This window comes from Haliotis rubra, unplaced genomic scaffold, assembly GCF_003918875.1.
Source record: "Haliotis rubra isolate DU_JTF1 unplaced genomic scaffold, ASM391887v1 Scf732, whole genome shotgun sequence".
NCBI lineage: Eukaryota > Metazoa > Mollusca > Gastropoda > Lepetellida > Haliotidae > Haliotis > Haliotis rubra.
Window position 1 is genome coordinate 347,170 of NW_025767449.1, and position 16,770 is coordinate 363,939.

The 16,770-nt window shown below is 40.5% G+C and overlaps 1 protein-coding gene across 1 annotated transcript in view; it reads right to left on the reverse strand.

The window, feature by feature from the left end:
- LOC124259676 (coronin-1C-like) overlaps positions 1–16,770 on the reverse strand; it is a 48,390-nt gene that overhangs the window by 16,934 nt on the left and 14,686 nt on the right. The window contains 5 exon segments of the mRNA XM_046693853.1: positions 2,400–2,545; positions 4,167–4,271; positions 4,843–4,959; positions 5,646–5,821; positions 13,668–13,920. Of these exon segments, the coding sequence (XP_046549809.1) occupies positions 2,400–2,545; positions 4,167–4,271; positions 4,843–4,959; positions 5,646–5,821; positions 13,668–13,920 (797 nt within the window).

Here is a 16,770-nt window from a genome sequence, read left to right on the forward strand (position 1 = left end):
CTTCATAAGTCCCCAAACATTTTCTATTGGATTTAGGTCAGGGCTATAGCTTGGCCAATCTAATAATGTCATATTTTGGGTCCGAAACCAGGCCTGTGAATGTTTTGAACGATGTTTTGGGTCGTTGTCCTGCTGGAAAATCCAAAACTTTCCATAGAACACGTGAGCAGATGGAAGTAAATGTCCCTCGAGAATATCTGCGTACCGCTCACTGTCCATATTCCCTTCAAATACACAGAGGGGCGTTGCCCCTAACACAGATATGCCACCCCACACGTTAAATTTCGGACTGTACTTTGGGCGCTGATACAAAGGTTTTTCAGTTTGTTTGTCCAGAATTTCAGTGTATTAGGAAACAGCCACACAAAACTTTCATCTGAGAAAATCACATTGTCCCAGTTAAAATTTCTATGCTGTAAGCACCAGTTCAACCTTCGTTCCTTTTGTTCAGGTTTCATGATCGGTGATGGAATTCCTCGACTTTTCTGCCAACCCATTGCATGCAGCTCAGTTCTAATTGTCTCCTTACAGACAGCCACAGTTCCTCTATCAATCATATCCAGCCTTAAGTTTTCTAAACTCCTTCGTTTGTTTTTAGAAACAAGAATACCAAGCCGCCTCCCGTCATCAACAGTCAATTTTCTTGGCCTACCTGGTGCTCAATGCCATATCCATTTGCAATATTTTTCAAAACACGATAAACAGTGGACAAAGGGAAGCCTGTTCTACTTGAAATCACTGTAGTTGATCTGATGTCCTTCAGAGCTCCAGATAAGATTTAGCTCATGTGGGTGTCGTACCCACTGTATATTTTCGGAGTGGGTATTATGAATGTTGAGTTGGTATTTCATTTACCGTTACCCACTGCTTTCAAATATGTGCGTATTTCAGTCATTTTACTCACATAAGTACATTGTCAGTGAGTAAGTTTAATAAGCAGGTATGTTCTGCCTTATGTCATATTTCAAAACCAACTTAAAAATATTGGAAATGATTTCATAAAAAATCACTCACCCTATACTGACAGTACAACACTAGTCCTATACTAACAGTACAACTTGATAGCAATCGATGTCTTTTTCATTACACAAGCGATTTTTATAAATATATTCCGTACGCATTTGTTTTAAACTTTTTGCGTATCTAACATTTTAAATGCGTAATTGGTACGCATCAATTATTTTTCAATGCGAAACTGGAAATTTTCTATACGTCTTTTACCCGGATACGCAGCTTATCTGGGCCTCTGGGCCTTGTTATAATACTCTAAAATCAACTTCCTCTTCTCTAAATCATCCATACTGAGGATCACTGAAAATATCGTCTGCTAGCAAGTAAACAAAGGGGGATAACTCTTCACAAACTAATGAAAAGGATTAACGGAGTTGTCTCTCTTGAATGAACCCAAGCACTTGATAGCTGGTCAAGGTTGTTTATACTAGAAATCCAATTAAACATATTCTCAATAATTCCTGGTCATACTATACAAGTGTTTGCCTGTGTTTTACAGCTATATCACACAGCATGTAATGATTCAAGCCTGGGCCAGACATACCAGTGGAAATCAATGCAGGCAATGTCCAGGCTGTCGTTCTTATGACGACTCAAAATTAGGCAAAATGTTGTAACTCGGATACTAAATGATAAGTGGAACAAGGCTGTGAAGTGTTTGCCCCTTTGTTCCAGTCCTACTGCATGCAATTAATGTTTGTGTGCTGGCGATAGGGTGCCAAAGAAAGGTATGATACTTTTATGGATAACAACTTCTTCAATATATAACATGTGATGTTACAGTATAGATTCTTATACCGTTGTCAAGCAAGAGTAGTACAAGCAAGACAACGGTATAAGAATGAATACCAAAACGTCACACCATAATGTAATAAAGAAGTTGTTATCCATAACAGTATTGTACCTTCCTTACTATTCACCAACTTCTAAAATGCCAATCAAACAGACAAGGTGCCTGCCTGAATGTGTGGGTTCAAATCCCCGGAAGAGACTCAAAATATACTAGAATCTGTAATCCCAAATATAACATATATTACACTTGCCATTATGTATCCATAATTAATCAAGCCCAGACAGAACAATTCAGTGGAGAACAATGTCCATGCTGTCTTGGTATGACAACATGCAATCATTCAAACCACCAAATCTACCAACTCACTGGCACTGGCCAACATAGAGCTACAAAAATATCAAATACTACAACAAACATAATGATTTCATGCTCGACTGAAGACAATCAATACATCTAAAGGTAATGGAAATTACTTACTAATCGAGTGAGTGTAGGTTTTATGCAGCTTTTAGGAATATTCCAGCAATATCAAAGCAGACTTAATTTTAGAATTTTTTTAATTTACAGCAACAAGACAATGAATCTGGAAACATACCTGGCGATTTCACAGTTATTAACATTGAGTCCTCTCTTGGACATGAAGCCAACACCTCTGCCGGCCTCCTTCGACTGGTATGTGTTCAGGTAATGCACATAAGGTTCTTCATCGGTCACCTCGAAATACCGGATCTGACTGTCACCCTGTTGACATAAAACTTTCCAATAACTATCTACAACTATTACCTACACAGGATAACACATCTGGAAAACTATTCATTATGTCTCACTGAGAAAAATACTTCATGCTTCATGCTGACTTCATAATTTATACAGTCAAATCCCGATGAGTCGAATCGCTGGGGACCAAGTAATAAATTCGACTTATCGATGTATTCGAGACATAGGTATGTCTATGAGGGTAGAAAAAAAGATGATCCAGTCCTAATTCCTCCGCCTAAGCATTTGTTTATCTAATGATTCCCATATCACTAATAGAGGCACCTTATCAGTTCCAGTCTGATGAGCACAGACAGTGATTTCCGTAAAATCACTAATCTGACTTTTGAACTCACCTGTCAATGGCGAAAGGTGTCAGTCGAGCTGGTTTGTTAATTGGATCAGTTTGCTACACCAATCAACTTCTCATTGACTGACTTCAGCTTATGTATACAAGATTGCTGTTGTTTGAATTTCATGGGACCAAATTTCCTTCTCGAGTCATCGTGTGTATTTATGAGACGAATTCGTGTAACCGGTATTCAAATGATGACAACTATAACAGGGAATGGTCGGGACCGACAGGTACTTCGAGTTATGCATAATATTCGAGACACCGGCATTCGACTCATCGGGATTGGACTGTACTTATAATGTTTTGTTGGCTGTTTGCAAATCCGAATGTAGCTACTTCAGTTCAATGGAGCAAAGGATTCAACAATACAGTTCACAAACTATATGACATTGTATTGCCGTAAACATATCAAGTCAAATCATGTGGAAACTCATGACTGTACATGTTGGGGATGCCACGATACATCAACACATCGATGCATCGAAACTTTTTCTAAGACGATACAATTATCGATACATTAAAAAACTGTATCGATATTTAGTTTTGAAAGTATCAGTTTAAATATGATAATGTATAGTTTACATTTTGCAATTGTATCATGTTTTTTTGATGTAATGAGAGCTATAAATGATTATTTTTCATGCACAAAGATGGGAAATTAGAACTGTTTAATTTCTGAGAATCAAAAATGTTGATCTTTTCATGGACAATTATGAAATATGAAATATCAATGTTCAAAATGTAACTAAATTTATGTAATAATGTCACGAAGATAGGTATCGTGATACATATCGAATCGTGACATGGGTATCGTGATACGTATCGATTCATGAAACACATGTATCGTGACTTCCCTTGTAGTACATGTTTCAGTGCAACCTCAAAAAGAAAAGCTAGCTGTAGCGGACATATGTCCTAAGGAGCTATTTTGATAAGGTAATTTTGATAAGTTAACTTGAAATTACAATACATTTAGCAATATTGGACAAAAAATGGTAGAGGGTGGTCCCTCGGTTGTTGCTGTTGCTGTTGTTGTTGTTGTTGGTAGTGGTGGTGGTTTCATTGACAATCACCCTCAAACGAGTTCAGGAGTCCTCAAAGAAAAGGCATTGGTGACTACTTCAGAAAACCAACACCTTGTTCTTTTTGTTACATTTTCTAGCCACAGAATGTTCTTGTGTTATACAATTTTCTGTATTTAAATTATCCAACCATGTACATCTTTGAAGTTAAGACAGCAAGCATATTTACCTTTCCACAGAGATAGACCATGTTGACATCAGCATCGTACATGGGGAACATCACTCCATTGCTGTTGTCAAGCTCATTCATTTCCTTTGCCTTACTCAAGTCTTTCTATAAAAAAGATATACACAGAATTAACGGTCTTAAACATCAATATTTACCATGTGTACACAACAGTGTTCAAAATTATCTGAGTCGAGGGATCCCAAGATCCAACCAAGTCAGCGAGCCTGACCTCCTGATCCCATTAGTTGCTCCTTATGAGGTTGGATGGGTTTCCGAATCTTCAAGGGTATCTGTATCAGACTATATTTGATATCATTCGCACAGATCCTTTCAATCAAGGTGCTTCACTGACCCTGACACTATGATCCAATAAGTTGGTTGCTAGAAACTAAATCGAACCTGAAATCCTTCATGGCTGTAACATGTGTGTGTGTTTGTTGTGTAACACTGCGCTTAGCAATATCCCACTTATATGGAGGTGGTTTATAAATAATCAAATCTGGACCTGACAATCCAGTCATCAAAATCATGAACATCAGTCTATGCAATTGGGATAAAATGACAACCGAATCAGTGAATCTGATCCTGTTTGTCATCTCTTAAGACAAGCAAAGGTTGCCGAAGACCTATTCTAATCAGGATCGTCACTGAATATGTATGTGATGGAGCTACTTACCTCATCCCACAATGCATACTGTCTCTCACTCATCCTGGAGAAGCCAGTGGTGAAGATGAGGCCATCCTTGAGGTACACCACCTGTGCAGGCTTGGCTCCAGCATGACCCGGCTCTTCCTACAACATACAGTTTAACTCAGATCTTTGAATGGGTGAGTGAGTGAGTGAGTTTGGTTTTACTCCGCTTTTAGCAATGTTCCAGCAACATCATGGCGGGGGACACCAGAAATGGGCTTCACACACTGTACCCATGTGGGAATTCGAACAAGGGTCTTCGGCGTGACAAGCCAACGCTTTAACCACTAAGCTACCCCACTAACACATTGTACCCATGAGGGGAATCGAACCCGTTTGTTCGGCGTGACAAGGGAATGCCTTAGCCACTAGGCTATCCCACCGCCCTGTCTTTGAATGGCATTTAGAAGTGATACAAATCAGGAACACAGTTTTATGGACTAAGAGTTTTATAACTTCTACAATGTTTCGGAGTATATATACTTCCTCCTTACTCCTTTCAACCTCATTTACTTGGACTCTGTTAATTTATCAAAGCATTTATCAAACTAATTGCCTGTTGCTGAAATTGCTTTTCATATAATATAAAATCAGAATCAGACAACACTTCTCTTCAAGCATGATTGGCAAATTCATAAATATTGATTGGATCATTTACATTTTATAGCAGATAGAATTTGTTTCACATGTTAAAATTATTGCAAAATTATTAGATTTTATCACTAAAATCAGTCATTTCTTGAGTAGCAATCAAATATAAGCATTGCCCTGTTCTGAGCTGCATTTACCTGTAAGCATTCCCCTGATCTTGAGTTGTAGACTCGAAGTTTTTTGTCCTTGCAGGTGCAGGCAAATTTGCTGCCATTAAAGTTAAAGGAAGCAGAGAGTGGCAGATCAGGAAGATCAATCTCTGTGAACACCTCTCCAGTTCCAACATTCCAGATGAAGATCTTGTTGTCCGAACCTGAAAATTACATTACTATTTAAACACCTGGAGTGAGTGAGTGAGTGAGGTTTTTTATTGCTGCAGTTATTATCCAGCAATATGACAGCAAGGTACACCAGAAAATGGCTTCACACATTGCACCCATGTGGGCAGTCAAACCCTGGTCTTCGGTGTGATAAGCAGGTATTTTAACAATTAGGCTACCCAATCACCCGAATTGATAATAATTTGAAATACTGCATGAACCAATTTAATAATAAAAACAGTTTAAAAATATTTGACCTATCCTCTTATTTGATGGATATGTTACCTAAAAAGCTAGGATTCGCATCTAGCCATGAAAAAATTTCTTGTTTCTTTTGACAGCTCACCAACAAAATTGCAATTCCCCTCAATAGTTCATTTCCAGGGTGAGTGAGTGAGTGAGTGAGTGAGTGAGTGAGTGAGTGAGTGAGTGATTTGAGTTTTACGCCACACTCAGCAATATTCCAGCTATATGGCGGCGGTCTGTAAATAATCGAGTCTGGATCAGATAATCCAGTGATCAACAGCATGAGCATCGATCTGCGCAATTGGGAACCAATGACATGTGTCAACCAAGTCAGCGAGCCTGACCAGCCGATCCTGTTAGTCACCTCTTACGACAAGCATAGTCGCCTTTTGTGGCAAGCATGGGTTGCTAAAGACCTATTCTAGCCCGGATCTAATAGATTTTAGCAAAAATGAATGTTCTTAAACTGAGAGTAGTGAATCAAACTATAGGCACTATGTATAATGTACGTCATTCATTGTATTAGATTTGCATGGGAGGCTTGCTGTTGACATCAGAACTTAAGACCTCATTCTCTACATTGCAGTGAGGCTAAGAGGTGTCATTGTACATCAAAGGCCTGAAAGATTTCTCACATACCCAAAATACACAAAAGAAAAGAACAGGAAAAAAAACAAATAAAGAAACAAAATATATATTAAACTGTCAATCAAGTAGGACTGTGTATTGGCAAATATGTAATTTTTAGAGTAAAATTGATATTTTATACTTATCCTGACTCATGCTCTTTTGCTTGTCTTCTTCTTCTTGCTAACATAGTGGAACACTTGTATCTCCTTATTTGAAGCTCCCTTCAAAATAAAATCACTAATTGGTACTCACCACGAGTTGCTCCCCTTTGTCTCCCCTGGCGGGAAAAGGTGTCGCCACCCTCTGGCCATGTGCTCCACTCTCTCCTGATTTAGCGAGCCCAACACTTGAATTTACAGGGAAATCCAAAGTGTTATGTGGGGAGGATGGGAGGGCTAACCTCATGAGTCAGGATAAGTATAAAATATCAATTTTACTCTAAAATTACATATTTTCCTTATCCTGACTCATGCTCTTTGTTTGTAGCATCCTAATGGAACGGAGGTGGGTAACAGAATACTTTGGATTTATAATTAGTGATTTTGTATAGATATACTGTAATATCCCCTACGGGAACTTCATGAAGTCTTAGATTTAGGATGTATCCTGTATAAAGAAAACCATAGGTTATATAAAGCCATTAAAGGGGAATTACATTATGAATATATTGAACAATACATATAAATTATATATATATATATATAGGTGACTCTGATAGAGGCACTGAAATTGACTATATCCAAGTATATGCTTAAGGTAGAATACTTAAGCTGAACATATATACATAGCCCTAAAACTCCTTAGAGTTATAAGCTAGATGAGTATGTATAAAATACATATTAATCTTGTGAGGCTAATATTTTAACGCCTACGAGGGACTGTCAGTTGCTGAGCGAGGACCAGTGGTCCGAAATGGTGAATGCCAGAGACATCTTCTGTAGTGATGTCTCTTAGGTAGTGATTAGCAAATACCATGTTAGATTTCCAATAGCATCCTTCCATAATCGTGTTCAAGGAACAGTTACCGTAGTAGGGCGAGGGTAGAGGCCAGTGCCCTGATCTCATGTGGATTTGATGCTGTTGGTGGGTCCAAGCCTGCTGCCTTGTAGGCACGGAGAATGACAGTCCTTATCCAAATAGATATTGTGGTCCGTGACACTTCTGTTTGATTCAGAGGCGATAATGGGATGAATAAACGTTTGAGAAATCTTCTCCTTGTTTTGGATCGTAAGTAAATAAACTTTGAGCTCTTACCGGACACAGTGATAGGTCTTGTGTATCTTGTGATCCGAGAATAGAGGATAGCCGGGATGTGGAATAATCTGTCTGGTTGACCTGGCAGTTGATTCTTTGCAATGAAATCCCATCTTAATCCGAGGTGCGCTGCGTTATGATTGTCATCAAACTGTATCCTCCTCGTAATCCAGAGCGTGAATTTCAGACATTCTTGCTGCTGTGGCTAGCGATAGCAGAAACAATGTTTTCTGTGAGAGAAATTCAAAGTTTGTCGATTCCAAGGGTTCATAGACCTCACTCGTGAGGTGTTGTAACACTACATTCAGATCCCAAGCTGGGCGTGGAACTTCCGCTTTTGGTCCTCCAATCGAAAGCTCGTAGTAAGGCCAGTAACTCTGGAGATCTTGTCAATTTGACACCCGTTCTCATGGTGATTACAGAGCTAAGCGGCAAGATATGTTGATATCGTTGAACCTTTTAAATGTTTGTTTTGGCGTAGGTAACACAAATAGTCTGCCACTTGAGGTTGTGAAGCCTCTCTTGCTGTAAACCCTTTCTTTGTTGCATAATTTTCGAAACTGTGCCACTTGTCGCCGTACAAATTCACGAGTTGAGTAACGTGAAGGCAAGCGTGACTGCTTTTGCCGCCCTGGCAGAATATCCTCTCTTGTTTAAACACATTTGTATACAGTCCATACGCGTGTAGTTGGAACATTGCTGGGTTTCCGTGCACTTGTTTGGTGTGAGGATGAATTAACAGGTTTGCGGCTTTGGGTAGCTCCAGTGTTGGTTGACCGATTTCTTGAATTAGGTATGGAAACCCACGTTCTGGCCGCCAGTAGGGCGACCAAAGTGAGTTGTAGGCTCTGTGTTTGTCTGATTTTCTGTAATACTTGAGGTATTATTGCTGGCGCGAAAGCATGACGCATTGAGGCCTTCCATGATAGACTTAGAGCCGCCCGTTGCCCAAGCTTGGGGGTCTGGGACTGGTGACAACGAATGTGGTAGCTGATTGTTGAATCGCGCGCATTGAATAGGTCTATTAGCGGCCCTAATTGCTTGATTATCTGTGCAAAAATTTCCGGTTGATCATCCACTCTGTCGGTGATGGTAGATGAGGGCGAGAGAGCCGCCTGCTAGTATATTTCTGGCTCCGGAATGTGCACTGCTTTGACATGTAGATTTAGATCTTGTATTAAACCGAACAGTTGAAAAGTTTAGGTTCAAAAGGTTCATCGATCTCGTTGAGCCTTGCTTGTTTATGTAGAACGCCACTGTCGAATTGTCTGTATGGATCATTAGGCCGGCGATTTTGTAGAAATGTGCTCCAATGTAGAATGGCGTTGATTACAGCTTTCATTTCTAGACTGTTTATATGGAGTTTGCATTCTTGCTGATTCCATAACCCTGATATCGTGTGGTTGGTGAGATGAGCTCCCCAACTTGGAGTGACGCTATCTACATACAGATGGGTTTTGTATTCCTGCTCTGCTAAACAAATCCCTTCGCGAGACATTCGATTTCTTGGTCCACCATAGTAGATGTGGTCTGAGATGTTTCGGTAGACTGAATGGTTGTACATCGTTGAGATGTCGCGTTGATGAGACCTGTAGGGGACGTAACTGTAATCTGCCTGTGACAGTCATGTCTTGGGCTGATGTGAGAAGACCTAGTAGGCTCTGCCATTGTCGCGAGTGGTAGCGGAGAGAGTAGAGCTGGTGGAATGGTCTGTTGTATCTTGAGCCCACGGTCTTCTGGTACCATAATACGGTTGCGATTTGTGATGAATCGAATACCTAGGAACTGTAGGTCTTGCGATGGTACTAGGTCCGACTTGCGTAAGTTTACTAACCAACCTAGTTGTGTTAGTAGCTTATGATGATGTAATTTAACTGTAGTTTGAGACGCAGTGGATCTTGATCTACTTGTATCCCCGTCGTCGAGGTAAAACGCACTCGCGTAGCCCTTGGACGATGTAGAAATTTGATAATCGGTTTCGTTATCCTCGTGAATAGCCAGGGGCTGATGATATTCGAATGGGAGTACTTTCCACTGGTAATGTAGCCCTTCTAGAAGTAAATCGTAGGTATTTCCTGGAATCGGGATGAATGGGGATGTGCAAGTAGGCATCCTGTAGATCTATGCTGCCCATGTAGTCCATAGGACGAATCATCTGGCGTAACTGAGGTAAATGTATCATCGCGAAACTTCGGTGGTTTGCGTAAATAGTTCTTGTTGAAAAAGCTCATGTTGTAGATGAGTCTGTATTTCTCCGTGGAGTTTTCTTGGGAACTAGGAAAACTGGGGAGTAGAAACCTGGTTCGACGTTTGCTTGATCTATTACTTCTATGGCCTGTTTGGATAGGAGTGATGAGACAGCCTCTTTTATCTTTGGTAGTTGTTGCTTTGTAAATCGAACTTGGGGGTTTGATTGTCAGCGGAGGCTTGTCCTGTAGAGGGATCTGAAATCCGTGTTGAATAATGTTGGAGGCGTAAGGATCTTGCAGTATTCCCCAGTTTTCCCAGTGTAGTTGGAGGCGCCCACCCACTTGAGGCTGGTTGTACTGGAACGGCTGGGGGTGGAAGACTCCAGTCGTTCGAACCTGTGTTTCAGCGTCTATAATTGCGGGAACCTCTGGGTGTCCTGCCTCTTCCTGATCCTCCTCTATAGTTGCCATATGGGCGTGAAAAGAATCTTTACCTCTAGAGCTGGCTATCTTCCTGTCTCTTGCTCTTTGTAGGCCCGTGAACTTAGATCTGCCTGAGTATCTTTGTGAAGTTCTGGCGAATGACGCTGGCTAGTGTGTCCATCGATCTAATCATAAGGACTTCCCTGGAATCCTTAGAGACTTCCCCTTGGCGACCTTGTCGATTTCTCCGTCAAAGATGGATGTTGTCGACCACGGGGCTGTATAAAGTGGGGCTGTAAAGTTCTCCCCAATTACAGGAGGCGAGGAGGCCTTGACGACGAAAGCTAAGGTCAGTGCTGCTGAAACAGATGTAAGATGATCCGTTAAAAACTGCTGATCTTTCTTTTGCATAAGTAAGGCAGAATAAATCATTCTATCATCTTCCGTCGTGGAATCCCCGAATCTAGTAATAAGAGTCTCATTGATGCGTCCTAGATCTATTTAACCCAAAGAACATCACGTCTCGTCATGGTTTCTATATGAGCCAACTTGCGATCATCCATCTTGTAAATCTTGTTCTTTACATCGCTGATGATCTTATAGTTCCTCATCGATGTCCTGGGCCTTGTAGAAGGAGTCCATGTTATCGTGGAGAACTTCTTGGCTTGAAAGTTGGGTAGATGTGGTATCTGAACTTTTCAGTAGCTTTCTGGAAAGCTGCATCTAGATTCTGTGGCACTGCCGTCTAATCGGGTCGATCGGGGTAGAGTGATTGCATCTGGATCATCTTCCTTCATCAAATACGTCTGAGCTGTATTGCCACTTTTAGATGGTGATGTGAGATCTAGGTTATTGACCATCCAATACCGTATTCTGCATCAGAAAATATGATTCCTCCATCATCCTCAAAACCATCATCATTAATAAATTGTAGATGCTCTTCGGGACTCGCGTGGTAGCTATCTGAATATCTGATGAGGTTTGTGGCGATCTAGTTGACTTGTCGCGCCCGCTCTATGTGGAGATCTGATGGGTGATCGACCTGGTGATGAAGCGGAGTGGAGATCGCCTATGGGATGATCTTCGGAGACTTGTGAGGTGAATGTTGATAACCCGCTGGCTCTTCGGCAGTCCCTCGATGTTCTTCTAGACGATGAAGATCTGGAATCATATGTCTTTTCGCGAATGCCTTCGGCTTCATTTGCGTCCGGTCCGGGGATCGATGATATGACCTTCGCGAAGGCTTCCGTGATGTCTGATGGTCTGAGTCCATATCTAGAGATGAAATCGAAGATGGTGATGATCTCTCCCGCCAAGGCCTTCGGCGAAGCTGCTGTACATCTAGGTCCTTCGGCCAAGGTGGTGCGGGACTTCCTTGGCGAAGGTGACATCGTCTTGGCTGCTTACGTTGACGGGGGTGCCTCTGGGGTGCTGTTCACGTTTGGAGCCTTCGCTGGTTGCTCGGACTGCTTGGCGCAGTTTGTAGTGGTCCTCCATGATGTTCATATCTGCCGCGATCATGTCTTCTGGGATGATCTCAGACGAAGTCGCCGGGCGTCTTTTCTGCGATGGGGTTCACATCAATGGCGTCTGGCGTCGGTGTAGAGGCATCAGGCTGCATGGAGATCTCTGCAGAAGTCACAGTCGCTGACACCGGTCGCTTCTTCTGCCGTAAGTCAGGGGATGATTATCTCGGCTGATCATCGTAGAGGCCCAACTCTGCTGCTGGAGCGATCTCGCGGAGAAAGTTCTTGCTGTCTTCGTGAGATTTCCCTTTGGAAGTCTGCGCTGCCCTGGTGTCCCTCAATCTATGCGTTGAGACGATCGATGAGGCCCTCTTAGACTTAGTCTGCAATGACGGGATGTCTGGGGAGGCCGGTCGTTTTTTCGAGGTAACGGACTGCGTCCCACGTTCCTCTGCCGCAGGGGTCTCTAGCAGAACACCAGACGGGAGAGGGTCGATCGCTAGCAGCTGACTGGAAGGAATATCTGGACTCTCTGCCATGTTTTGCCCTTGTTTGCGTGATCTATCTGCAGCACGTCTTAAGACGCAAAGATGATATTTATTAAATGCAGAATGAGATAAATTAATGCAGTAACTGCAACGTGAATTAAACGCTGCACGGGCGAGAACAACTAGGGCATATTACATGTGGATCGGAGGCAGAAAAACGTAATCTACAAATCGCACAGATTTTCATGAACGTAAAGCTTAGCTGAACAATCACGAATACACATTGAATAAACAGTAGAAATAACGACAATTAATCAATACAAATAGTAAAGGATACTAGCTATACCTCTATAGTAACCTATGAGAGGTAAAAACTAAGAGATTATCAAAGGATATGTGTGTAAGGAGACACAAGGCGCTCTCACATCCTGCTCACTGGGCGAAGAAGGAGAGAGTGAAGCACATGGCCAGAGGGTGGCGACACCTTTTCCCGCCAGGGGAGACAAAGGGGAGCAACTCGTGGTGAGTACCAATTAGTGATTTTATTTTGAAGGGAGCTTCAAATAAGGAGATACAAGTGTTCCACTATGTTCGCAAGAAGAAGAAGACAAGCAAAAGAGCATGAGTCAGGATAAGGAAAAATAAACTGTTTTGGTATCTATTGCAATACAGGTATCTGTATTGTGATATGTATTGAAATATTTTAAATAGTTAAAGTGTTTGACAGTGAGTGGAAATAATTGTACATGTGGACCCTTTTCACTACATACAAGGCTCTAAACACAAGTGATATGGTTTTGATAACATCAATCTTAAAATCAGGTTGGACAGTTAGGGATGCTTTCCTTTCAATTTTATACCATTCATAGTATATAGTATATATATAAAGTGTATCATTTAGTCAATTAATTACGAAGGGAAATATCATAGGTGAATGTCTGAGTATATTTTTACTTACACCATAGAGATTATTAAAAAACTGTTTATATTTCTTACCAATATACAGGTTCTCAGAAGAAATATTATAATACGAATAATTCTAAAAAGTGTATTTTGGTAACAAATATACCAGTTATACTGTGCAGTCCTACATACAACAATATCATTCTTAACTGATCTAAGTGAAACTGTTTGACACCTTACCTGCACTGAGCAGCACATTGTGTGCAGTCGGGTGCCACTTAACACAGCTGACCCTACGCTGGTGGGCTACTAAGTCGACTACTGGCTCAGTCAGAGGCTTTGTGAGACCACCCTCAGGTATCTGCCAGATCTTGATAGTACAATCCTCAGATGCACTGGCAATGACATCATCATTGTGGGGACACCAGGATATATCCAGCACAGCCGCCTTGTGACCAGCAACGAGAGGACTGTCTCTTTCTACCCTACCCACCTGAAACAATAAGGATTGCAATCATTCAACGTGAAGGTGAAGTACATGACTGACTGCTCATAATGATGACCAAACCCTTTATCTACTAATCCTGTCTGTCAAAATAACGTCTGCAGAAACATCTTAGAGCATGTGCTTTGTGATGTGGAACATAGCACTATATAATGCATCATCATAATCATGATCATCATCAGGGGTGGTGGGGTGGCTTAGTGGTTAAAGCGTTTGTTCATCACGCCAAAGGCCTGGGTTCGATTCCCCAAATGGTTGCAATGTGTGAAGCCCATTTCTGGTGTTCTGGTGTATCTAAACCCTAAATGCCTTGTCAAATAACCATTTGTAAATGAACGAGAGATGCTCACAAGTGGCCAATTCTTCATTGTCATCCATGACAGCACCGAAACAAACGTGGCATACTTATACATCTCCAATTAAATACATCACTGCAAATATATGCTGACAGGAGATAAAATTGAATGAAGTCAAAAGGAAAGTCCTGGTAGACACAGGAATAGCTTATATCAAACATGGTAAATATTTTGGCAACTTTCAGGCTAACTTTTGATAATATTAACAGTTTTAATTTCAAAATCTTAAAATTAAAATTATAAGAAAATATCATTATGTCTAAATATGGCTGAGATTATTTGGAAGTACTTTTTATTAAAGTCTTTGAACAGCATTTAGAAAAGGTGAGAATTTAGAGATGTCAACTTCTTTCCTGTGAACTTCATATAGGTAATGCAAAGTCTCTTATGTATAAATCTTTATTCCATTGAAGTGAACAATAGACAATGATTTTGAGGGAATCAGTTTACAACCCATAACTCTCCTTCAGAAATCCCGTTTTTTAAGGTTGCATTATCACCTGATGAATAAAGTGGCGCTCTGACTGGTGGCATAAAAGGGCTTTTTGATGTCACGTGTATCATAATGTTCTCAGATTGTTGTGAAGAGGTAGCAAGCACTTAGATCTAATTTCAACGAGGCTTGAATATTGCAGTGGGAATATGCAAACTGTAGTGGGAAACAGCAAATGTTGCAATAACCTGGTCTGACAATGAATGGGGTTGAAGTAATGTCCTGTTACTGATATGAATAAGAAAGTCTCCTGGTGTGTTGGTTTCACTTTCAGATTGTATTCAAGTCACAGGAAACTTCCTCAAGGATGTTCCCTCAAGTACTGCTATATGCTTTTTAATCTTTTGGAGTTTAACATCAGTTATCACTTAAATAATAAACATGATTATGGCGACAATATTTCAGCTTTATTAACTCATTGAAATTGCAAGCTTAAACAAATGACTAGTAACTCAATATTAATAAGTGGCGTACAGTATGTGTTACTAATTGTATAACTCGTCTGAATTGCTGTCATTTATTTCACTTATATTGATGGACTTCGGTTCAAAATATAGTAATGACTGCACCGAAATTGTTTTGTTTGCCTTTGGCTACATCAGGTGTAATTATCAACAACTTGATTATAGTCAGTCAGCAAGAAAGCATTCATTTACACCTCTTAATTCAGCATTATTATTAGCTTCACACATAGAGCCTATAAATAGAATATAACCATTAAACACTTAAAGTCTTGGGTATCAACTGATACATAAATAAACATAAATAGTGCCTATTTATCTTTACAATACAATTGTCATATTTATGTAAAACGTTTATGAAACTATTTAGTAAAAAGCAAACAAGTTCAGTATGGGATGCTGTAATTTGAACAATGTTGAACAGTTGCATATTTACATTTTTTCAAAAACTTAAAACTTGCAACAACTGCCATGTTCACATTTTAACTACCAGGGCCCAGTACCACAAGGCTACTTTAGTGCCAAGACTGCAGCAAGTCGATGAATGTGTGGAAGTTACAATCATCCCTGATTCACAAAAGCGATCTGAGTCCCCAGTGAAAGTCTTTATTAAAGACTGGGAGTCTTGATGGTCATCACCAACATAGCATTGCGATGTTTGTCAATACAGACACTGCTAATTTTGTGTAGAGATTAAGTATGTTATTACAAATCAAATGGGTAACTTTAAAGTTATGACTGATGATGTACATATTGATAATATAGATCATCATTACCCTTATGTGCTAATCATATTGAAAAGGTTTCGTTTGTTTGTTGTTAAACACTGCACTCAGCAATATTCTAGCTACATGGCTGTGGAAATAATAAAGTCTGGACAAGACAATCTAGTGATCAACAGCAATAGCATCGATTTACACAATTGGGAGATTTATGAGTCAAATGACATGTGTCAACCAAGTCAGCGAGTCTGACCAGCCGATCATGGTTCTCACCTCACAACAAACATGGCTTTATGGGATACACAGAAAAGGGGCCATAATTACTGACAACCGAGGAAACTGGAGTTACAGTCTTCCTTAGACACAGTTTACAGTATCACATGAATCTAAAGCCTATAGCACCTCTGCTAACGCAATGTACTCGTCAAATATCAATCACGATACCAAGCTGACAAAAACCTATGTAGTTCATGCATGCTTGTTTTTTCTGCAGACACCCACACAATACAGAATAACTGTACACACTTGCTGTGACCTAGTTACAGATACAGTAGTGCAGGTCAGCATCACAGTCCCTGAACCACATTATTTTCCATACTGCCTACCCCTCCCTGCAATGCATACCGCCAAAATGAAGTAAGTCTAGATTTCCTTAGGTTCAGGATCTCCCAACTCACAGGTGCTCCTTTTCAATTTAAATGTTTTTTGTTACTATCAAAATTATATGTAGTCAGGGACTAAGCCTTAGTCTAGTCAGCATCATTGCCTCCATTGACGTAACTCGATACAATTACGACCAGTCACTA